The sequence below is a fragment of the Gossypium hirsutum genome, chromosome A03, assembly GCF_007990345.1.
Source record: "Gossypium hirsutum isolate 1008001.06 chromosome A03, Gossypium_hirsutum_v2.1, whole genome shotgun sequence".
NCBI classification, from domain to species: Eukaryota; Viridiplantae; Streptophyta; class Magnoliopsida; order Malvales; family Malvaceae; genus Gossypium; species Gossypium hirsutum.
This window is the reverse complement of record NC_053426.1, coordinates 13,273,015-13,297,916: the sequence shown is the minus strand read 5'-3', so window position 1 is coordinate 13,297,916 and position 24,902 is coordinate 13,273,015. Positions and strand designations below refer to the sequence as shown.

At 32.3% G+C, this 24,902-nt stretch overlaps 3 protein-coding genes across 7 annotated transcripts; 2 read left to right on the top strand and 1 right to left on the bottom strand.

Moving 5' to 3' along the window:
• The first annotated feature begins 239 nt into the window (after window positions 1-239).
• On the top strand, window positions 240-9,793 carry LOC107886176 (uncharacterized). Of its 2 annotated transcripts, XM_041108745.1 has the most exons (8): window positions 271-535; window positions 1,040-1,418; window positions 1,502-1,658; window positions 1,838-1,882; window positions 7,789-7,954; window positions 8,102-8,144; window positions 8,217-8,469; window positions 9,193-9,793. In XM_041108745.1, the coding sequence occupies exons 1-8, from the start codon at window positions 353-355 to the stop codon at window positions 9,506-9,508; spliced, it is 1,542 nt and encodes a 513-aa protein (XP_040964679.1). In that variant the 5' UTR covers window positions 271-352; the 3' UTR covers window positions 9,509-9,793. The 2 variants fall into 2 exon arrangements, with proteins under 2 accessions (XP_040964677.1, XP_040964679.1); XM_041108743.1 differs by having other exon boundaries at window positions 240-535; window positions 8,102-8,469.
• LOC107886175 (uncharacterized) lies at window positions 2,420-7,782 on the bottom strand. The gene has a single exon (XM_016810028.2). The coding sequence runs from the start codon at window positions 7,350-7,352 to the stop codon at window positions 5,517-5,519; it is 1,836 nt and encodes a 611-aa protein (XP_016665517.2). The 5' UTR covers window positions 7,353-7,782; the 3' UTR covers window positions 2,420-5,516.
• Window positions 9,794-18,603: 8,810 nt separating the features above from the next.
• On the top strand, window positions 18,604-24,660 carry LOC107886177 (protein BONZAI 2). Of its 4 annotated transcripts, XM_016810030.2 has the most exons (17): window positions 18,604-18,734; window positions 18,956-19,109; window positions 19,392-19,439; window positions 20,233-20,381; window positions 20,476-20,524; window positions 20,848-20,904; window positions 21,066-21,254; window positions 21,351-21,485; window positions 21,857-21,918; window positions 22,000-22,102; window positions 22,185-22,299; window positions 22,695-22,771; window positions 22,876-23,013; window positions 23,102-23,266; window positions 23,483-23,596; window positions 23,745-23,841; window positions 24,125-24,660. In XM_016810030.2, the coding sequence occupies exons 2-17, from the start codon at window positions 18,966-18,968 to the stop codon at window positions 24,217-24,219; spliced, it is 1,737 nt and encodes a 578-aa protein (XP_016665519.2). In that variant the 5' UTR covers window positions 18,604-18,734; window positions 18,956-18,965; the 3' UTR covers window positions 24,220-24,660. The 4 variants fall into 4 exon arrangements, with proteins under 4 accessions (XP_016665519.2, XP_016665520.2, XP_016665518.2 ...); XM_016810029.2 differs by lacking the exon at window positions 18,604-18,734 and having other exon boundaries at window positions 18,782-19,109; XM_016810031.2 differs by lacking the exons at window positions 18,604-18,734; window positions 19,392-19,439 and having other exon boundaries at window positions 18,781-19,109.
• Window positions 24,661-24,902: the final 242 nt, after the last annotated feature.

The following is a 24,902-nucleotide window of genomic DNA, read 5'->3' as shown; positions in this document are numbered from 1 at the left end:
ATTTTTAAATTATTTACTAACATACTATATAAAATAAAATAGTATCACTTTATTAAGTAAAAGTTGATAACTAATTTATTCCGTATAAAAAAACATAAGTTAAATTGAATAAAATATTTATGCATAAAATAGAAAAATAAGCAACTATTTTGCTTACTTATCTAACTTTTTTTTCAGTAAAAGGACTAAAATGTAATATGAGTTATAATATAGGGACTGTTATCACACTTTTACCTTGTATGACATGATGATCGGTCAAAGTGAAAATTGTGAAGAAAGAAAATAAGAAAGGCGTCTTTGCGGTGGAGAAAACCGAGAAAGAGTGGCCTAAAAGAGAAAAACTGGAGAAGAAATGAGCGCGGGTTTAACGATTTCGAAGAAAATAAAGGAAGAAGCAGTTGAAGAAGAAGAAACAGCCAATGGAGAAGACGATAACTCCATAGCTGAGCAAGAAGAAGCATTGGTGGCTTTGATCGAGCATCGCACCAAAGAAGTAGAACACCTTGGCCAACGTATCTCCTATTACAAATCTCAGGTTCTTCCACCCTTTCCCCCTTTTCTCATGAATATCTTCCTTCTTTTTTTCTTTCTATTGTTGGGTTTTTCGCTTTTTCACCGATTGAGGGATTTTTATTGTAAAAATCTGTATATTTTCATTTGAGAAATTTTCTTCTTTTCACCTCTTTCACTGTAATATTTCGCTTTTAATGCCTATCTTTGGAGAATAACAAGTTCAAGTAAGTGGTATTTAAGTGTAAAAGAAAAACCCAATCTTTTAATCTCATGAAGCAATAAAATTACCCACTTTTTAGAACAATCTTTTGCTTTCACTTGTTTTGTTAATTGATATATGGGTTATCAGGTTGTTCTAGAGGTACACTATAGGCGAATCAAATGCATGCTAATAAAATTGTTTATATTGTTAAAAAAGTGTATTGATATGATGGTTTGTTTTGGTATAGGTTTGAGCTTTGGCTTTCACATTCATTCGAATCGCATTGTTTGATTCTTTTGTTCTTCCTGCTTATTTGATACATAGCTTGATCAAGCAGAGAAGAGGCTGCAAGATTCACAATCTAAATTGGCTCGCCTTCGAGGACGACATAATACAGCATTTTCTAATGCTTCTCTGGCAACTAAAAGTGTGAAGGTGGAGCAGAAATCAATAAGTCCCGAATGTATAAATGGAGGTTCTAAAACAAAGCAGCAGCCAAGAACTGAACTTGTAATCCCTTCTGTCAATCCGAAGATTTCACAACCCATAAAACCGGCAGGTTCAAGTGCAAAGACTACCATTGGTCTTGAAGCAAATGCTGCCTCTAGTAGAGCTGTAAAAGTAAAAGCTGAGACATGTCATAGAAATTCTTCCAATGCCGAGGTTGTTGAGAAGAAAGATAGAGGGGCTAAAAGGAAGTTTGGTATGATTATCACCACTAACTGAGTTATTTACTTATTTTTCATGATGAATTACATGAACCTTTCAAATTTTCTATTGTATCAGAACAAAGAGAGCACAAAGAGTTGATTCCCTTGGTACGAAGCAGCTTGACACCGACCACAATTGGCTCGTACTCAAGCAATCACATATCTAGTCAGCACAAAAGAAAGCTGAGAAGTCTGTCTGTGTGTCCAGTGAATGACCAGCTCTTCGTGACCAGGTATGCTCTTTGATAAGTGAAGAGGAGCTTATGCCGTTGATCATGTGAGAATTTGCATTTGGTGGCATGATGGAAGGCCCCCTGTAACTCATTGTTTGAACTATTTAGCATGTCAATTTCTATAGTTACTTTATGTTCTATAGGATCTCATTGCTGCTACTGTTTTGGATCATTTGCAGTGCTTTGGATGGATTAGTCAATTTGTGGCAAATACAGGCTAGAGGGTAAGTTCAGTTTCTTTTTTGTTTGGAGCTGCTATTTGCAAGGCAAAATTTTATATAATTGAGCTTCTAATAATATAATAGTATGAAGTTGATAAGGATATATGCCACCATGCTGAACTATGAATATGACGCATGTGATAGATGTGTAAGAACATTCTTTTTGCAGAAAGCTAATTTAGAGAATCCTAGAGCTGTTTAACTGACATTCATTCTGCAATTTTAGAAAAGAAAGGGGGAGGGTTGTCTTGCTGGAATTTGACAATTTTGTGGTGTAGAAGATCCTTGCAAGTCTGTTTAGAAACTTAGCAATAAAGATAAGATTAATGTGCTTAGACATGAGTAATGAAGGAAAAATGATATACATGGTTGGCCAAAATTTTGTTGATTAAGGTTTAATTGTGTTAGGTATAGCAAGAAGCAGTTGATGTCAAAAGTTAAAATTTGATTATCTGCACTATTTTGAAACGTGTGGTTTAATTTCTGGCTCACTACAGAAGAATGCAATATCGGAGTGGTTTTATTCTGAGCACTTCTTAAGTTTTTCACTTGTATGTTTTGTGATCTCTTAACGTTGAACCTTTTTCTCTCTCATGCATGTTCTAATTTGATTAAGGCAGCATCATGGGTTTCATGTCGTTTCATTGTTTGTACTTTTGTTTGGATGGAATTTACAAGAACATTGTTAAAGATGAGATGGGTCAAAGTAGGTTGTGATTGTTGCTTGGTGCAAATTTGTGTATTACTTGGCAGTATTCAGAACCATGTCTTTTCTCCCTTTCTGTCAATCAAGTTGTAAAGGTTTCTGTTATGTGCCCTGGCGTAGGATCTAGTCATAGGTCTAGACGAGAAAGAATTCTTGCTTCGACCTATGGTTACTCAAAAGGCAGATTCGTCCTTGACTGAACCCCCTTCTCAAACTAACGTTTGTGATAAAAATAAACTGCTTCCTTTATTTCATATTTGCAGCCTTTTTATAGGCTGTTAATTACAAAGCGGGAGTCCTAATCTAATTCCTAATTTGAAGTCCTGATAGAATTCTTAATTTAAAGTTCTAATAGAATTCCTAATTTGAAGTTTATAAAAACCTAGTAAAACTAAAACTCCTAAAGAAATTAAATAAATGTAAAACTCTAATTTCTCTTCCTTCTTTGATATTGTTTTCCAATGAAAACATCTATATCATTACTCCCCTTCTCAGAGTTGAGCTTGTCCTCAAGCTCAAATTCAGGATAAGCTACTCGAAAACTATCAATTGGTTCCCAAGTGGCATCTTCTTGAGGACATCCTGCCCATTGCAGTAATAGTTCCCGTCGACCTCGATTAAGTCTGGTATTAAGAATAGCTTGTGGAGTATGCAAAGCCTTGCCATCATATACAAAGGGCAAGTCTCCTACCGCATCTGGTTGAGGTCCTTTGTATTCTTTGAAGAAAGAAACATGGAATACATCATGTATTCTGCTGCCTGTAGGTAATTCAAGCTGATAGGCCACTGTTCCTATTTTGTTCAAGACCTTAAAAAGACCAAAATATTTTGGCAACAACTTGTGATGCTTCTGTTTAGTTATCGTCAATTGTCGATATTGTCGAAGCCGTAACCAAACCCAATCCCCGACTTTAAAATTCAACTTTCTGTGCCCCAAATCATAAGTGTTCTTCATTCGTTGTTGAGCTTGCAAGAGTCTTTCCCGAGCATTTTGTAAAAGTGCATCCCTATCTTGTAGAGCCTTATCCACAGCTTCAAGCCTTGTAGAACCAGCTGAATAGGAGAGACGTCGAGGGGGATCCCTACCGTATACTAATTGGAAAGGGGTGGCTTTTAGGGCAGTGTGATATGAGGTGTTGTAGCAATACTCAGCCCATGGAACCCAATCGACCCACTGTCGTGGACGATAACTAGAGAGGCATCGTAGGTACATTTCTATTGTTCGATTAACTACCTCTGTCTGACCATCAGATTGGGGGTGGTATGCTGAAGAAAAAGCGAGCTTAGAACCACTTTGATGAAATAATTCCTTCAAAAACAGGCTGAGGAAAACTTTATCACGGTCCGAAACTATTGATTCCGGCAAGCCATGAAGTCGAAATACCTCTGCAAGGAAGACGGTAGCAACAGATATAGCAATAAACGGATGGGACAAGGGTAAAAAATGAGCGTACTTTGAGAGTCTATCCACAACCACTATAAGTACAGATTTCCCTTTTACTTTAGGTAGACCCTCCACGAAATCCATAGAGATATCAGCCCAAACATCATGTGGTATTGGAAGAGGTTGAAGTAAACTTGTGGGCTGTAAATTTTGCCATTTGTGGCGTTGGCATACTAAACAATGTTGCACAAATTCTGAGGTTGCAAGCTTCATTCCTTTCCAAAAAAAATCTTGACTAAGACGATGCAATGTTTTCAATTCCCCTTCATGTGCCATAGCATGTATAGAGGAAATAATAGTGGGAATAATTGGTGAGGTAGGTAAAAGGTACAACCTCCCTTTGAAGAAAATCAACCCATCTTGTGCGACCCAATCGGACCCCAATTTTCCATGTAGAATTCGTTGTTGGAGTTGTGATAATTATAGGGAAGCTTCTATTTCTTGTCTGATGGATTTAAGAATTTCAACTTAAGGGAATGAAACAGTCATGAAGTGTAGTAAGTCTTCGTTTTTTCTAGATAAAGCATCTGCAGCACTATTCAACTTTCCTGCTTTATACTCCACTCGGAAATCAAACCCCATTAACTTGCTAATCCAATGCTGTTGTGGGGATGTCATAAGTTGTTGGTCTAACAAGTATTTAAGACTGAAGTGATCAGTACGGATGAGGAAGTGCCTTCCCCAAAGATAGGGCCGCCAATGAGTCACTGCCTTTGCCAAGCCAATTAATTCACGTTCGTAGGCAGCCAACTTGAGTGTCGATCTGCAATCTTGCAACTGAAAAAGGCAATGGGGTGTCCCTTTTGTTGCAGTATGGCTCCAAACCCGCTGTCCGAAGCATCACATTCTACCACAAATTCCTCCTCAAAGTTGGGTAATTGCAAGACTGGGGTTGCTGAAAGAGAAGTTTTTAATTGGGTGAAAGCAACATAACTTCCTTAGTCCAGGTGAAAGCATTTTTCTTTAGAAGAGATGTTAAGGGTGCAGCCACTTGTCCATAATTCTTGATGAATTTTCTGTAATATCCTCCCAGCCCAAGAAAGCCTCGTAGAGCCTTGGTAGTTTTTGGAGTTGGCCAATCGATGACATCTTTGATTTTAGTGTGATCAACCTCGACTCCTTCACCATGGATGACATGACCGAGGTAGGTTACCTGAGACTCTCCAAAGAAACACTTGGATTTCTTTAAGAACAACATGTTATCCCGCAAGAGTTCAAAAACTAATCTTACATGATGCATGTGTTCAGTCCATGTTTTGCCATAAATTAATATGTCATCAAAGAAGACTAAAACAAACTTACGTAAGTAAGGGCGAAAAATGTCATTCATCAAACTTTGATATGTGGAAGGGTCATTGGTAAGCCCGAATGGCATGACAAGAAATTCAAAGTGTCCATGGTGGGTTCGGAAGGCTGTCTTTTTCCACATCTGTAGTTGCCATTCTAATTTGAAAATATCTTGACCATAAATCCAATTTTGTAAAATATTATGCCCCATGAAGTTCGTCCAACAATTCATCAACTACAGGAATCGGATATTTGTCTTTAACAGTGCAAGCATTAAGCTCTCGATAATCAATGCAAAAACGCCATGACCCGTCATGTTTCTTTACCAAGAGTACAAGAGAAGAGAATGGTGATCTACTGGGTCGAATGATTCCTTGTTGTAACATTTGATCACACTGCTTCTCAATTTCATCCTTTTGAAAATGTGGATACCGATAAGGCCTGACTACAATGGGTCCCGTTCCTGGTTTAAGAGTTATACGATGGTTACATTTGCGGTTAGGAGGTAACCCAGACGGTTCTTGGAATAAGTGAACAAATTCTACCAGGAGTTTATCCAATACTATATTAGTTAAATCTTGTCCTTGTATCAAACTAAGTCGTGGAACTTCTTCTGGGTGTTGCCCTTGCCATAGTATCTTCTTTTTGTTTACTGCAAATTGCATAGTTAGGGAGCTGAAATCCCATAAAATTGGACCAAGGGTACATAACCATTTAACCCCCAAAATCATATCAAACCCTTCTAATGGTATTGTATAAAAGTCGGCTTGAAAGTTGTCATTGGCCACAACGAACTGTACTGTTTTACAAATGCCTATGCTAGGAACCCGTTCTCCATTTGCCACACATACTTGCAGCCCAGATTTCTTTTGTTTTTTCAGTCCCAATCTTGGCACTAGACCTTCACGTAGAAAGTTATGTGTACTGCCCGAATCAACTAGAACTAACACTGTTTTTCCTGACATCTTTGTTGTTAGTTGCATAGTAGATGAATTGCAAGTTCCTCTAATGGCATGTAAAGAAATTTCAAGATCATCTACCTCATCATCTTGCTCATCTTCAATATCTGGTACTTCTATCCAAAATAGCCTTTTGCATCTGTGTCCCATGGAGTAAGACTCGTCACAATTATAACACAATCCCTTAGCCCTTCTTTCCGCCATTTCTGCTCGTGTCAATCTCTTGATAAATGGTGCGGAAGAACCTATGTTGCTGTTATTCCCCATTGGTTTCGTTGTTTGTCCCCCTTCTTTTGCAAAGCTCTTATTTGTTGGAATAATTGAAGTGCTACCAGCATTTTGGGAAGTTGACCAGTTTAGATTGGTTTGAGATAACATCTTGGAAGAGACTTTTTGTTTACGTTCCAAAGATCGATCCATATTCATTGCAACTCCAAGGTTTCCCGGTTGTTGCATCTCAATATCAATTCTAAGTTCCTCTACCAATCCAGTAATAAAAAGGTTTACTTGTTGTCGAGGTTTAAGATCAGTAGTCCTAGCAAGTAGTGATTGAAATTGGCGTTGATATTCTTCTACCGTCCCAGTTTGTCTCAAGTTTACAAGTTCCCCCAAGGGGTTATTACTCATAGGTGGCCCAAACCTGACATGACAACACTCTCTGAAGCGTTCCCAGTCCAGATTTGCCTCCTCTTCTTCGATTTGATCAAACCATAATTGTGCCTCTCCTAAAAGATGGAATGAAGTTAGGCTGACTTTTTCTTCTTCGTTAGTCTGTTGATTGCTAAAAAGTTTTTCGCATCTTTTTAACCATCTTAAAGGATCTCTAACCCCATCATAAGTGGGAAATTCCATCTTAGAGTGTCGTGGCACCATGCCCCAACCGTGTTGCGAATCTGAATTTCTTTTCTTGCCTCCACTGCTGCCTTGTTCTTCATTATTTTTTTCTGAATCCCCTTTCGTTGTCTTTTGGACCGAAAAAGATAACATCGCCACCTGCTCCTCTAATGCTTGTTGCCTTGTAGCCATTTGTTCCATGAATGCCTCCAGCTTGGCTGTCAAAGTTTTTTCATCACCCATGACAGTTGGATCTGATACCAAGTTGTTATGCGCCTTGGCGTAGGATCTAGTCACAGGTCTAGACGAAAAAGAATTCTTGCTTCGACCTATGGTTACTCGAAAGGCAGATTCGTCCTTGACTGAACCCCCTTCTCAAACTAACGTTTGTGATAAAAATAAACTGCTTCCTTTATTTCATATTGGCAGCCTTTTTATAGGCTGTTAATTACAAAGGGAGAGTCCTAATCTAATTCCTAATTTGAAGTCCTGATAGAATTCTTAATTTAAAGTTCTAATAGAATTCTTAATTTAAAGTTTATAAAAACCTAGTAAAACTAAAACTCCTAAAGAAATTAAATAAATGTAAAACTCTAATTCCTCTTCCTTCTTTGATATTGTTTTCCAATGAAAACATCTATATCAGTTTCTTGTTCTTTTTTTAACCCTTGAACTTTAGGTCATCGGCCTCTTTTCTTAGTAGCACAGACTGTGGATCCTCAGGGGAGAGAAGGTGGCCAGAAGATATTGCTTGGCATCCATATGGAAACAGCCTTTTTTGTGTATACACTGCGGATGCTGGGGATTCTCAGATATCAATACTAAATCTGAACAAAACACAAGGGGTAAGTGCAATGGTCATAATTGTGATGTGTGGAGGCTCTGAAAATGCCAAGTCCTCTGTAATTTTTTTCTTGGAAGAATTAATTCCCATCATAGAAGGCATCATTATGTAAACTAAACTCTCCTTTTGCTTGTTTGTGCAATGACAGAGAGGCCGTCTAACTTACTTAGAGGATAAGCCTCATGTTAAAGGTATCATTAACAGCATAATTTTCATGCCCTGGGAAAAAAACTGTTTTGTCACTGGGGGTAGCGATCATGCAGTGGTGCTTTGGAATGAGAAAGATGAGGATATATGGAAGCCAAAATCCTTGCATCGGAATCTGCATTCTTCTGCTGTCATGGGAGTTGCAGGGATGCAGCAAAAAAATGTTATATTGTCAGCTGGGGCGGACAAAAGAATTATTGGGTTCGATGTGCATGTTGGAAGAGCAGACTACAAGCACCAAATAGAAAGTAAATGCATGAGTGTTCTACCAAACCCTTGTGACTTCAACCTATTCATGGTTCAAACTGGGTAAGTAACGTCTATTTCTCAACCAGTAAACTTATTCAATCTGTGATGGCTATTTACCTTTTACATTTCTAGCTTACCTACTGCATTTTTTAATATATAGCATTTTTGCAGCAAACATCTGAACATTGTTTTAATTGCATCTGTTCCAGGATTCTAGTGAATTATATATAACCAGGCTTTTACCTAACTAGTAGATTTTTTTTTCTTCTTTTTTGAGTAACTAGTTGATTCAAGTGTATATTGTACATCACTTTCCATTTTAGGTGGCATTGTTAAGATATGATTTTTAGATATGTTTAGTATGGTAGCAATTTCGGGTCTTCTATTGCTCCTGTCATGTTAGCTCTGTATCCTAGTTCAAGAGAAACGGGTTGGCAATTGCTGTGTTGCTCAGACTCAGTATTTTTTCTTAAAGTACCTGTATTGGACACCCTTTCCCGACACATGTGCAGGCATGAGCTTATGGATATAACCCTTCAAGGACCCTTTAAATACATGAAAAAAACTTCGAAAAAGTCGAGCGTACATATGTCAGGCACATATCCTTATCTGACTTTCATATCCAAGTCCAAGTAACATAGGGCAATTGTGTAGTTTTCAGTTTTGCCCCTTAGATTGTTGCCTTTTGGTGTAACTTGTGATGAACGCTATATGTATCACAAGAAGTTTTGAACTTTATCTTAATTTTGAATTTTTGGACAATGAGATGTACCCTTTTTTCAGGGCCCACGAGAGGCAGCTTCGGCTCTATGATATTAGATTGAGGCATACCGAACTGCATTCTTTTGGGTGGAAACAAGAAAGTAGTGACTCACAATCAGCTTTGATAAATCAAGCTTGGTCTCCTGATGGTTTATACCTCTCATCTGGTTCAGCAGACCCTGTTATCCACATATTTGATATTAGGTATAATGCCCGGAGGCCATCCCAGTCGATAAGAGCTCATCAGAAACGAGTTCTTAAAGCTGTATGGCATTACTCTTTACCACTTCTCATTTCCATATCTTCTGATCTACAAATTGGACTGCACAAAAGGTAGATGTTCCGTCTTCATAGCTCTCAGCGTTTCAGTCCGATGAGTACACAACTTCTTCCTTTCAGCTCATTTTGATCCGATTCTTGATCCTCATTTTGCCTTGGATCCGAAATCTTGCAACTTGTTCTGAAAGAGGAATTTGTCAGTGAGCAGTTTTTGATTATCAAGGAAAACCTAGCCGGTACTAAACTGAACCCACATATTGCCATGTGTTCATTACATCAAAAGATTTTTTTTTAAATGTATTTTATATCATTAATTCATGGTTCCCATTTTGTTGGGTGTCAATTCGCTCTGCTTCGTGTTGCATGCATGCTTTATATGCTGGAGACTCGTAGGAAAGCGAAAGCAACTTTGTCACTTGGATGACTTGGATGTAAGTGTGAGATATAGATGTGTTCGATACAGGTAGTTCGATTTTTCTAAGATTTTTTTTTCCCAAGTATTTTTAGAATATCCATGCCCGTATATGCGTAGTACATAGATATCGAATATTATCATTGACCTTGCTCAAAGGTGAGCTTCAAGCCAAGATCTATGGGGCTTGCTTACCTTTATATGGGTTAGAGTTCTTTTAGACATTCCAATTTGTTGAAAATCAATGAGGGCTTACCTTTTCCCTATATTCAAAATAGTAAAGCTTATTAACATAGTAAAATATATTTATATTTATATAAATACCCAATTGAGAATATATATTTATATTAAAATTTAAAATTTAAAAATGAACTTACAATTATTTATTTTTGAGATTATTACACCAAATTAAGCAATAAATTTTTATTTTAAAATATTATGATATTCATATTTTAAATAATTTACCTATAAATGCATATAGAAAAATTAATATAGACTGATTACATATTTACTTTTATTGATATTATTCTTTAAATATTTATTTATATTTTGAAATTAAATTAAATTAATATTGATATAATATAATGACTAATATTTTAATTATTTTATTATAAAAAACATCAAACAAAGTATAATGTGATTTGATTATAATGACAAAAAGATTCTAAATACAATGATTAGATTTTTATTTTCTCTTAGTATTTTATTGTTTATTAGATTACTACATTTACATTAACATTTACATTTGAATTATATTTTATTTTTTATATATAAATACTTTGAATTCAACTTTAAAAAATTGGTTACTTTTTTTATTTATTAAATTAAAATCTACCCATAACCAGTTGCGTAACGTGTGATATTGAAACTAAAGTATATACTGCAGTTCAATGATTCGAGTCTAGTGGTTGACCTCTTGACTTTTTTGTGCTCGTTGACTCGACTTTCTTTTGACTTGCCTCCATGCTTTTGTTTAATTCGTGCATAAATAATGACATTTAAACGTCATTAAGCGCTAGGGATCTCCTTGACTTCCAAAATATCTGGCAGGAAAAATGAAAGCACAAAGAAAGATTATTTGTGTTGATTGTGAGATTTGATACACACAGATAAATGGATCATTAGCAAAATTTTGTAATTACGTTTGGGGTCCACTAATTATGCTTTGCTTTTTGGGGGGTTTACCAGCTCACCATTCTCAATATATTGCTTCAGCTTCCTAAACACTTCTCTCTCTACATTGTTGCTGCAGGTATTTTTAGGGTAAAATTATTCCATTAATCATTCTAAATATGGGATATTTCTATTTTAATCATCTTAATTTTTTTTTTCATTTAGTCACTCTAGCGAAAGATAATTTTATTAAAAATAAAGGATGGTTTTTACAAAGAGAGAATGTTTACAAAGAGAGAATTCTAAAAGTAAGATAGAAGAATTCTAAATTATTTTTCGATGCTTTGTTTAGGCTTCATACATTGCTATTTATAGCAAAATTCCTAAACTATTTAATTTTTCTTCAATCCCGCATAGTGTTTCTGATAAAAATGAATTTATTGTGGCTTCCACGTATCTTGGCATTTGTCACATCGCATCTTTGTTTGTACATAGATGCCTTACTTTTTAAGTTACCACCTATCTTGAATTTCTTCTTGTTTTCCTACATAGCTAGCTATTTTGTCTTTATCCTTCTTGGATATTGTTGAGATTCCAAGTCTCTATTTCATCTAGGTGTAATGATTTTGGTGACAATCTTAGTGAATTTCAAGTCTCCTACGTGTTTCTGATTTCATCGATTATGTGCGATGAAAAATCATCAATCTCTATATCAGTTATCTTTTTTAACAACTTTAAAGATTCTTCATCTCTATTTTTCTGGATATTTCCAGTCTCGTCAGCCACTATCCTTCTTCTATCAGTCCAAAGTTTATAACTCTAATGTTGAAGTACATGCTGAGCTGTTGTTATTAAATCAATCCCTGTTTGGATCTGGTAATAATTAAAATTATTATAACACTTATCAATATTTTTTGTCAAGTGTTCTTTGTCTTCTTTGACATCTGATAACTTGGGACTTCCAGTCATTCTTTAAATAATCCAAATTTGACATGATTAATAAAATCTTTCTTTTTCAGCAATACCAATAAGGCTACTCATTTGGATATAGAAATAATAATAGAAATCGTCTTGATTTACTATTTTTGATAATATAGACTTAATAATTGCAGGAAAATTTTTTAATAAATTAAAAGAAAAATTTTGAACAATTATTTCTTTAACAAAACCCCATTCAATATTGTTTATATCAAATGGTTTGTAATTAAGTCTAAACTTTATAGTATTCAGAAAAAGTCTTTTGAAATTGAGTTTGCTTATTGCAAATAACTCTATTTATTTTTGCAAAAATTTTTATTGGTAAAATTTTTCTGACTTTATTATATAAACATATTCTAAATACTTTATTCATAATAGGACTATTTGTTCCTTTATGAATAAAATATCAAAATATATCAAGAAGATTGTTTATCTCCTTAATATCCATATATTCTATATTAAGCTCTTCCCAATCTCTATATAAAATAGATTTTAATAATAATTCATGAGCTTCATTTTCTGTAGTTGTTTTTTCAACTAAGAATTGTGAAAACTTTGTAAGAGTTCTTCTAAAATTTGCTCTTTGTTTTAAAATATGGGTTTTCCATATTTCATTGATAAAATTATAAATTTCACTTGATAATCCTGGATTATAAAAATCTTTTATTTCTGGAATTTGTTGTTGTTTTAACAAATTTTCTGCTCCTTTGATGAAATATCGAATTTGGATCTTGGGACCAAGGGTATTGGCTTACCATACTTGGTGTAGAAAATAATTGAGATCCAAGTGGTGGTCTTACCATTGGATAGGGAATATAATATCCTTGGTTAGAATAGAATGATGGCTGTGGAGATGTCTTAATAAATCATTGATTAGGAGTTATTAATTTTCCTTTGTTGGGCTTTTTATGTATTATGGTCCATTCTCTAACTTGTTCTAGAGGTTTTTTATCTCTATCCATAAGGCCTGCTAAGATAGTCAGTAATAATATTATCAGTGCCTTTTACATATAAAACTTTAAAATTAAAAGTACATAATTTATTATACCATCTAATTCTTCTAGGTGCTGTTTCCAAACTTTTGTTAGTTAAGAATTGTTTAACTGCCTGATTATCAGTTTTTATGATAAATTTTTCAGTTGTTAAATATATAAGAAAAGTTTTTATTCCTTTCCTTATTGCTAATAATTCTTTTTCATATATAACATAATTGATTTCATTTGGTTTAAATTTTTCTGAACTATATCCACATACTAATTATTCATTATTTACTGTTTTAGCTTTTAAAATACATCCCCAATAATTTTGTGATGCATCTATTTCTAAAATTAATTTATCACCTTGTTTAGGTAAATAAACTTTTGGAGTATAATTTATTTCTGATTTTAAATTTTTTATAATTTCTGAATTTTTTTTAGACCAGTTAAAAGGTTTATCCTTTTTTAACTTTTCATATAGCTTACCTATTTTATGAGATAAGTTAAGAAAGAAATTTCTTCCATAATTGACTATTCCTAAAATTGTTGAAGTTGTTTTTTATCTTCAATATTTTCAGGAAATTCTTTTATTTTTACTATAATATGATCTTGTAGTTTAAGACCATCTGCTGATAAATTTAATGCTAAAAATTCTATTTTTGTTTTTTCTAATTCTATTTTCTTAGGACTCAAAATAATTCCATGTTTTTTGAGAAATAATATTTAAATGTTTTCTATGTTTTTTTAATGTTTATGAAAGTATTAAAATATCATCTATATAAACAACACAAAATCTTTTATATTTATTAAATATAGAATCCATTCATCTTTGAAAGATTTGTGGTGCATTACATAACCCAAATGACATTACTTTTCATTGATAATGACTATTAGGTGCACTAAAGGCTGTTAAAGGCTTAGATTCTTCCGTTAGCATTATTTGTCAAAATCCTGATTTACAGTTAAATTTACTAAAATATTTTGCTTGTTTAGCTTAATTAATTTAAACATCTTTTCTTGGGATAAAATATCCATCAAAAATAATATTTTGGTTTCATCTTTTATAATTAATTACCATCCTACCTTTTCCCCTTTTTACTTCAGCATGGTTTCTTACCATAAAAGTTGAACTAAAATGTGGACTACTAGTTTTTTCTATTAATCCTTTTTCTAATAATTCTTTGATTTGTGTATCAAATTCATCTATATCTTGTTTAGTATAGATCATAGGTTTAACTCTAATAATTTTATTAGGACTTTCTAATTTTATTTCACAATATCTAGGATTATTTTACCATAATTTTAATAGTTCTTCACTAAAATTATCTTCTAAAATTTTAAACAACCAATGACTTGTTTTAGGTTGTTTAATTTGTTCTTTTCTTATTGGTGTAAATCCTTTATCACACGCAAATTTATGATTTTCTACTAAAGATATTTCTACAGAAGTTTTTTCTGCTGACAATATTACTAAGTTTTTATCAATAGAGAATGGTAAATGATGATATATAAAATTATTTCCTAATAATATGTCTCCATGCATTTCAGGAAAACACAATATTTTAGGAAGTACAAATTTTACATTATTTATGCAAAATTGGTATATTTCTAGCCTTAAATTGAATTATGGTTTCTTTACCATCTATTCCTATGGCTCTAATTGGGTTTTTCATTAATTCTCATTTTTCTACAGGAATGGCATTTTCTCTACAGTTACTGATGGTAGCTCCAGTATCTAATAAAGCATGTAAAGAATATGTTTTATATTCTGTAAATTGAAATGTAATTTCTATATATCTATAATATTTCCTAGGTTGAAAATTTGAAACTGTAATAATATCATTTTTTCCCATTTTCATTTGTTGAATAATTGTAGAATATTGTATTTCTTCCATTCTAGTATTTCTAGAATTTCTACTAGGTTCAGTAGGAAAAATAGGTATTTGAACTATTTTCATTTCTATTGTGTTGAGCTTGTACTTATATTATCCTCATCTTCTTCTGTTTGAGTATTTGAGGATAAAACTAAATTATCATTTGTATTTGTTATAGCGTTATTTTTAAAATATAATCTATCTCTTGACGATATATATTCTATAGTACTTACAGGTTTTGAAGCACCAGCACCACTTATTCTATCTATCATCCAATCTCTTGGTATTGATAGATCTTTTAAATGTAATAATTTTGGCTGAATTTCTGTAGTAAATTTATTAGGCTCAAATAACTCAATTATTTTATTATTAATTTCTTTAATTTCTACTTCTGCCGTATTTGTAGATTCATTGATAGAAGTCCAACTTATTACTAGATCTTCTACTAAATCGTTAATATCATAATTTTTTGTTTGAATTCTTAAACATAAATATTCTTCTATTAGAGGATCTGTAATAGATATAAAGTAATTTGGTTTAGCTTTAAAACCTATTACACCATTATGTAAATTAGACAGAATACCTCCAATAAGTGCTTTTATTGGATTCTCTTATCTAATAATACTGCTATTATAGGTATATCATGGCATTTTCTAAATAAAGCTTTAATTGTTGTCATAATTATACCTAAATGTATATATCTAACTTGAGGGTATTTCTTTTTAATCCTCTTAATTTTATATTTAGTAAATAATGAGATTTCTGTTAATTCATCTTTAGTATCTTTAGCGACTGTATTGCCACTAATTTTCTCCATATGTCTTTGACTCCATATTTTAAACTTAGATATTTTATATATATTTTCTTTAGAAATATGATTTTTATTTATTTTCTCTATCATTTCATCAAAAAAGTCTTTTTCTTCTCCGAATAAATTTCCTAATTTTATATCTTGTTGCTCAGACTTGGGAATTTCTTCTAATTGATTTTTAGAACTACTTCCTACATTAAACATAAATATATTTCTTCATTATTTGAATCAGAATCTGTTTCTGATATTAATTCATATAATATTTCTTCAGGATTTATTTTTTCTTCATAACAGATTTCTAAATCTTGTTCTTCAAGACTTTTAATTATTTTTTAGCACTTTTTCCTTTGCTAGGACAATTTGGTGCTATATGACCTTCTTCATCACATATAAAACATTTACATATTGTTTTTTTAGGTTTTTTAGAAGTTTTTCTTCTAACTAATTTTTTCTTTTTCCTACTATTACCAGTATTTTTTTTATTTCCTTGTTTCCATCTAATTAATTTATATTTTTTATTTTTCTTTCTATGTTTTTTATAAGTATGAGGACGTGTTATTTTACATCCAAATTCCCATCTATTTTCTAAAATTTTTGTACAGTGACTATAACTTAATTTATTTTTTAGTTGTTTAGAAGCTTTAGTTTGTAAACAGTGTAAAGTTATTTTTTCTTTTGCAAAATTTATCCTACTTCCTATAGAATCTATATTTTCTTTTGCTACTCGTGCTTCTTTGCTATATTTATCTAAATAAGATACATATTTTTTTATACATAGTAATTTATGAAAATATTGGTTTTTCCAAAATTCTATATTTTCATTTTTTAACTTTTGATATTCATGAAGAAATTTTTTAAAAAATTCTTCTAGATATCTTATATCACATAATTTAATTTTAGACAAAGTATAACTAGATACGCTATCTTGATCTTTTTTATCAAAATATCCACAAAATTCTGTTTTTAGAATATTTGTTAATCCTTTTAAAAGATCTTAGGAGTATCTATCTGATTAATTAATTGTCCTTTTAGGACTTTTCCTACATCAAATTCTTCCCACCGTCTTAAAATTGTAAAACATCACCTTGAAAAGTTACTACAAAATAATTTAAGAATTTTTCTTTTGTCCAAGTATTGTTGTTGTTTACAACAATTGTCATTGACTGTGCCCAATCATCTATAGTTTTTTCATAGTCTGATATTGAAATATTAGTTAAATCTAAATATATTCCTTCTTAGGCCACATTTCTTTTATTTAAATCATCTATCCTATGTGGTATAGGTATAGTTTGACTTGGTTGCTGATTAGATTATTCTCTTGTATATTTAGTTTTAATTTCATTAGTAGCTATATTTTCAGTTTGGTTACCAAAAATCCTAGTTGTATTTTCAACTGTATCAAAATTTTTATTTAAAGTTCTCAAATAATCATCTTTTTAAATATCTAATTCTATTTTTCTTTTACCATAAAGATCTGTTTGTTTTATATCCATTGGTTCTAGAATTTCTATATTTTCTTCTTCATCTGTTGAAGTCTTTTCTTCATCAGATTTATAATTAGTAACTTTTCAGTCTTCTAAATTATCATAATTATTAGAACTACTACTTTCTGTAGTATCATAATTTAACATATAATGATAATTGAATAAAGTAAATATATCTTTATGTTTTTCATAAAGTTCTTCTATCAATTTTAAATATTCTACTCTTTTATTTTTATCTTTACTTTTAGTAAATCTAATTTTCCAATGTTCTATAAGTTCTTTATTGGATTGAAAATCATATTTTTGTTGAGTAATATATTTTCTTTTCTGTTTTTCAGATTTTTTATTTCTATTAATAGTAGAAGATGATTCTTCTAAAGAAGTTTCTTCTTCATTAGATAAAGTTAAAATTATATTACTATTACCATAATGTAAAGGACCTAAATCTATTTCTGACTCTATATTTTTATTAACAATAACCTGTTCTAATTTATTATTAACTTTAAATAAGATTTCTTTAGATTTGTTGTTCAAATATAATTCCTTAATATCTCCTAAATGATTTACTTGTTCTTCTTACTAACTTTATTATATAATTTATTAAAATATATAGATGTTATATCTATTAAACTATTAAATCCTTTACTGAGGGCCGAAATATTATTTTCTTGCTTAGAGTCTATATGCATAATATGATTGCAGGTTTTATCCTTATATAAACTATCTGTTTCTTCCATGTTATTTATCTATGGTACCTAAAACCGTCTGTTACGTTATTATGTCTTAACACACAAAGGCCTAACGTCTCCCACTCAAACTTAAATGGACAAAATTAAGATAAAATAACAGATATATGTGTTTTAAGATAAATAACCACAAAATTAACTAAATTGCAAATTAAAGATAAGAACTTACAATGAATATTATGATATCAATTTTTCAAGAATCGTTACTCCGAGGGCCTCTGATACCAATTATTGAGAATAAGGGATGCGGAAGATAATTTTATTAAAAATAAAGGATGGTTTTTACAAAGAAGGAATGTTTACAAAGAGAAAATACTAAAAGTAAGATAGAAGATCTAAATTATTTTTTGATGCCTTGTTTAGGCTTCATACATTGCTATTTATAGCAAAATTTCTAAACTCTATTTAATTTTTCTTCAATCTCGTACAGTGTTTCTAATAAGGATAAATTTATTGTGGCTTCTACATATCTTGACATTTGTCACATTACATCTTTATTTGTACATTGATGTATTACTTTTTAAGTTACCACCTATCTTTAATGGTATGGTGCTTTTTTCACCTTAATTACTTTAAAATTAGAATAAATTACCAGTCAATCACTTTAAAATGGTCATTATAAAATTATGTTATATAAATACACCGTTAAGCTTTTGTTACTATTTAACGGTTGAGACCAAAATAATAATAATTGCTATTTAAAAAGAGTTGTAAAAAGTAGGGTGAGTTTATCCTTTTATTTTTCCTTTTTGGACTATAGGAATTGAAAATTTGAGCTGAATTTTTTTGCTTCATCTTTTTTAATTGACGCGCTTTCAGCAACGCGTTTTCTGTCGCTGAACCGAAAATGGAGACAGACGACACAGCCCAAAACAAATTGAAGAAAAAAGTGGGCCATTTTCATTTCTAATTTTGTCTAGTGAATTGTAAATGAAAGTTTTAAACTTTTTCTTTGTCAATTTTCTATTTTTCAAAGACATCAATTTAATATTATATAAACACTCCAATCTCTCTCAATCTACTTCACATTTGATTTTTTTGTTGTCGTTGTTTTGTCTCATGCATATATATCCTTTACCTAGTTTATAAAAGAGAGTTCTGCTGGTATAGTTAGTTGGAGATGGGAAATTGCTGCTCGGACGTCGGTGGCGGTATGGCAGCTGTGAGTGGTGCCGCTTCCTCCGCCGCTACTGGCAACCAAAACGATGCTGTCGACATGTATTTGAGGTCTCACGGTATCCACGGCCTCTTCTCTCAGATCGAGGTCTTTTTTCCTCTCTCTCTTGAGTTACTTTATTAATAATTGACTTAATGGCTAGTTTTGCCTTATAATGGATGGTGGAATTTACTTTGTTACCTACTAGATGATTGGCTAATCGATTTAATATTGCTATTATTAGTCTTAGTATTAGTATTTAGATTTATAGTTCGATTTTCATCATGTTAACTACACAAGCTACTTTCTGTTTCATTTTCTCTAAATTATCTGAAATCTCCAATCTCTGTGCTCTTTCGTTGATTCTTTTATGCAAAACCATGTACGCAGTTATCATTTTCTGCTACGAGTTTGCGAGACCGGGATGTTTTCTCCAAGGTATGCACGTTATGAATACATGCAAAGCGAGACCCTAGCTTATTTGCTCTACTAGCAATTATGTAGTTAGAAATTCAGTGCTTTACCATATTTGACCTTGTCGAAATTTATAATTATTGTGAACATTTGAGTTTGAATGAGTGGAATTTAGGAAATAACAATTGGGTGGTTGGAATTAGGGAGTTGAAGATGAGAAGTCACACTGTATGGTTAATTGGAAACATGGATGCCATATAGGTAGGTTTAATGGTGCATTTAAGCGACCAATCAAGACGTGCTATCTCCTCATGTAGTAAGGGGTGGTGTGTTCTTGTGTGATTGGCTGTTAGAATTGTCCTGTGAGAGAAGTTTATGGATCATGCCAGGTTTAGAAAATGAAACATGTGAGGCAATCACATAACCTGAAGTACTTAAAGAAATCCTTTACTAATTCCACATCCAAACTGATAAAGCTATAACATTCTAGGAATATGTCCTTAATGAATCCAATAAGTATGTACTAACTCTAGGGTTACTCCTATAATCTTGATTGAATCTCACGTTGCTACATTACTTTACAAGAAAATTTTTGAGATAAGGACAGATTGGTAAATCTATCATAAATGAAAAGAAAGCTTTTGTTTAGCTTTAGTTTGTATGATCAGTTGGCTCTTAAAACATTTTCAGTTGTAGTTCTTGTATCACCTAGTAACATTTATGTACTTTACTCCCATGCTTTATTATTTAGTTACGAGAATCGTACTTTTGTTGCAGAAAACTTAGCATGATATCTCATACGTTTTGTTTGCTTTAGAGTGATCCAATGGTGGTGGTTTATATTAAAGAAAGAGATGGAGCAATTAACGAAGTATTTCGTACTGAAGTAGTTCTCAATTCTTTGACTCCTACTTGGATTGCAAAGTATACAATTACTTATCATTTTGAGGTTGTCCAAAACTTGCTGTAAGTTCTGTTCTTCCTTTTCTTTGATCAGCAAAATGATGATCTGATTTTTTTTTTCATGCAGTTTAATTTGTTGGAATTTATTTTGTCACAGGTTTAAGGTTTTTGACGTGGATACTCAATATCACAATGTTGAAATGAAGGTATATTTAAGTAATTCAGTCTTTCTTTATTCCTGCCCTCACTCTGCCTTTATAGTTTAATTACAATTTTGGAAGTAATATATAGTATATTATATGTATAATATATTCTGAGTTTGTGATATATATTTTTAGTTGTATTTGTATGTGTTTTCTATGAAATCATAGTTTGTCACCATGCTTATTTACATTTCTGTTATTTAGAAATATGATATATGATCTGACTTTGCTAATTAACAAGATGTACAACAAATTTGCCTTCTGCCATTCTCATGGTAGTGGGTAAAAGCATGAAACCTTCAGTTGATGCTTTCACTTCTACACAGATGCTTAAGCTGGAGGAGCAGCAATCTCTTGGTGAGGCATGCTGCACATTATCAGAGGTATATCATAAATATCTGAACGGAACTTTGTAATATAATGCAATTGAGCTGGAATGCCTTAGTTTAATGAAAAACACTTAGATTTAAAATAAAATTGAGGAATCTTCACTTGCTTTTTGCTTTACTTCATTTACTTAAATAAAATTGTTTCTATCTTACAGATTGTAACCAAACCAAACAGGTCATTAGCCCTGGATCTTATACGTAGGGGGGAATCTGTTTCATCAACCCATTCCCAGCACTGTGGGAAGCTTACTGTGCATGCTGAGGAATGCTTTAGCTCAAAGAGTACGGCAGATATCATATTAAGGTGTATAGATTTGGAATCTAAGGATCTCTTCTCAAAAAGTGTATGCGGTGATGGTTTCATATTTTCTTACTTTCTATTCGTACTTTTATCAGGAATATTAGTTATCTTTTGGTGCAAATTTGGACTTGTCTTGCAGGACCCCTTTTTGGTTATATCAAAACTCGTGGAGAGTGGGATTTCTATTCCTGTATGTAAGACTGAAGTTCTAAAGAATGATCACAACCCAACATGGAAGCCAGTGTTTCTGAATATTCAACAAGTTGGAAGCAAGGTATTACAAGTTTTCATTCATAGTTTTCAAAGAGATTTTCTATTTCTTTGATTCCTAAAATGGAGTGCAAGTTTGGTCTAATATTGACCACTCGGGTCTTTTGGGAAGACTTCAGTTTCCTTTCCATCAATTTGTTGATTCTTCTTATTAGTAATCCTGAATTCCTAATCTTGCTCAAAATTCCGAGCTTTTTAACCAATAAATTGGTTATTACTACTGACCTGTCTATAAATTACAATCAGCTATGTAAACATGGTGGTGTTTGCTTAACATGAACACAGATGCTTCCGTCATTGGTTTATTAAGTTAGCCTTTCTTGATTTTGTTTCTTGCTCGGTTTCTGAATTTATATTTTCTAAATAAAATTGCAGGATAGTCCATTAGTGATAGAGTGTTTTAACTTCAACAGCAATGGAAAGCATGATCTGATTGGGTAACTGTAGATCTTATTTTCTTTTTTTGTTTTTTCTTTTCAATGCTTGCTGATGTAGCTTCCTCTTTTGGGTTTTATTAGAAAAGTCCGGAAATCACTAGCAGATTTGGAAAAGCTTCATCTTGGAAGGGAAGGAGAAAATTTATATTTGCCAACTCTGGTTGGGCATAATTACGAGAACAAGGTTTAACCACATGAATTGAATTAATTGATAATACATTTTTTTTATTTAGCTTAATTTTATGAATTTGCTAACTTTGAGGCAGATATTGAATAGCAAGCTTTTAGTGGACAAATTCTCTGAGACTGCCCAACATACCTTCCTGGATTACCTGGCTGGGGGTTTCGAGCTAAACTTTATGGTGGCTATTGATTTCACTGGTACTTTCCTGTTTACTTGTAGTATTGACGTATTTCTTATCAAGTTTAATGACAAAACATGCATTGTTTTCTATTTGAACATAAAATCTAGATTGTGAGGAACTTTTTGATTAAAAATAATATAATGAATTAAACAAACAACTTTTTTAAGAGTACAGAAACCCTTCTTGTTTCTCTAGGTCTTCTTTTTCCCCTAGTTTAAGAAATTATTTGGGCTGAATCACTTAAAAAAAGAGGTCTTAGGTTTGAATGATGCTGAGTTGATTGTAACTATCTGAAATTGTTAAAGGCTGTATAGATAAATGTGGAAGGCATCTTGCAGTATGTGCAGTTCTGCAAAAGTACCATAGGTTATATATATGCTTACATTTTAATTCTGAATTCTGGTATATCAGCTTCGAATGGAAATCCCCGCCTCCCTGATTCCTTGCATTACATTGATCCATCAGGACGGCTGAATGCATACCAGAAAGTAAAAATTTGATTTCTTTCAATAGTTTAAAGGTTTGATTTCTTTCAATAGTTTATTTATTTTTTATGGGTACCCTAGCAAATGATATGCATATTTTTACCCAGGCAATCTATGAGGTTGGAGAGGTATTGCAGTTTTATGATGCAGATAGACGCTATCCTGCCTGGGGATTTGGAGCACGGCCTATTGATGGTCCAGTTTCTCATTGTTTCAACTTAAATGGAAGCAGTAACTACTGTGAGGTGACTAATTATGAGCAGAAATCTTATTGATATCTTGAATGCTCTCATTTCTTGTGCCCTGATATTAAGAAATATCATTCCCTCTCAGGTTCAAGGAATCCAAGGAATTATGATGGCATATACCAGTGCCCTTTTTAATGTCTCTCTGGCAGGGCCAACACTGTTTGGACATGTGATCAACAGAGCTTCCGTAGTTGCCTGTGACTCTCTTTCCACTGGTGCTAAAAAATACTTTGTTTTGTTGATAATCACGGTAAGATACATAAAAGAAACGGATTGTTTTCCTAGCAGCCAGCTGAAGCTGATATAAACACATGAACATTATGCTATCAGTATCCATCACCAACATTCCTATTTTGTTTTATTTTTATTCTTTTTAGTTTTATTAGAACTAATTTTATTGTTTTCCCTCTCATAACAATAGATCTAATTTTATCACTATTTCTAATAGCTGTTAATATAACTCTAGGATGGGGTTATAACTGACCTCCAAGAAACCAAAGATGCCCTCGTAAAAGCATCTGGTCTCCCATTGTCGATCCTCATTGTTGGAGTTGGAGGAGCTGACTTCAAAGAAATGGAGGTACTTACAACATGTACCATCTCATATCCATTTGAAGGATAACGATCTCTTCACAGATCACCCTTTTGTTGTCAGTACTTGATATTTTATGTTGTTGAAAGGACCCACGCAAGATTCATTTGATTTATTAACTAAATCCCTTTTACAGATTTTAGATGCAGACAAAGGAGAAAGACTTGAAAGCACAACTGGATGTATAGCTTCACGTGACATCGTTCAGTTTGTTCCATTTCGGGATGTACAGAGTAAGTCATCTACTCGAGCTTGCTTAAATATGTTGGTTCAATTTCCAAAATTTATGGAGAAAAAATTAACTTTCTTAAAGATTCAATCTGCTTTAAAAACCAAACCCCTTTTATATAGCAAGACATTTCGGGATGCATAGAGAAAACCTTAAATAAGATATTAAACTTGCTTAAATGATTAAACGCAATTTGCCCAAATGTGTTGCTTAGCGTGAAAAGTTGCCTAAAAATGTTTGGGAAACGATTTTGTAGTTTAGGGATTATAACAACCCTTGACTTGCAGGTGGAGAAATTTCTATGGTTGGAGCACTTCTAGCAGAATTACCAACACAATTTTTAACCTACATGCGACGCAGAGATATTAAACCAAGCACTTAATTTTTTGTGTATATATATATTTTCTACTTTCCTTTCACGCCTTGAGTTTGGCTCTTATCAATGCAACCATGGCCTTTTTAAAAAAAGAAAAAAGAAAAAGAGACATGTCGATACGTTGCATTAAAGTTGGATTAAAGATTGATCAGAAGTATCGTTCTGACTGTCTGCTGGCTATGGTTGCATTGCGGACATCTAAGGGTCTATTTAGATGGCTGGTGAGATTGGTTTCAGTGAAATTGAAAACAGCTGTGACGGTGAGATTGAGTTTTCTAATCGTGAGATTAAAATTAGTGGTGGGATATGTGTTTAGATTTAATCGTGATGATGGTGATAAGATAAATTGTAATTAGAAAGAAAAACAAACATCAAGACATTAGACATGTAATTAAAAGTATATATATTAATTTGAGATTATATATAAAAATAATATTTTTATTTTTATGTGATTGAATTTTAATTTTAATTGGTTACATTGATTATAATAACTATAATTTTATTAATTTATTATATAATAAAGTTATTATTTTTGTACAAGTGAACTTACATTAGAATGAGAAAAAGAGAAAGGGAAAGGGTTTAAGGTTTAATCTTGAATTTTATGTCAATTTGAAACTAACACAAGTTTGTCATTGTGTTAGTGGTGTGATTGGCATATAATAAAATTATTAGTTGAACTAAAATTA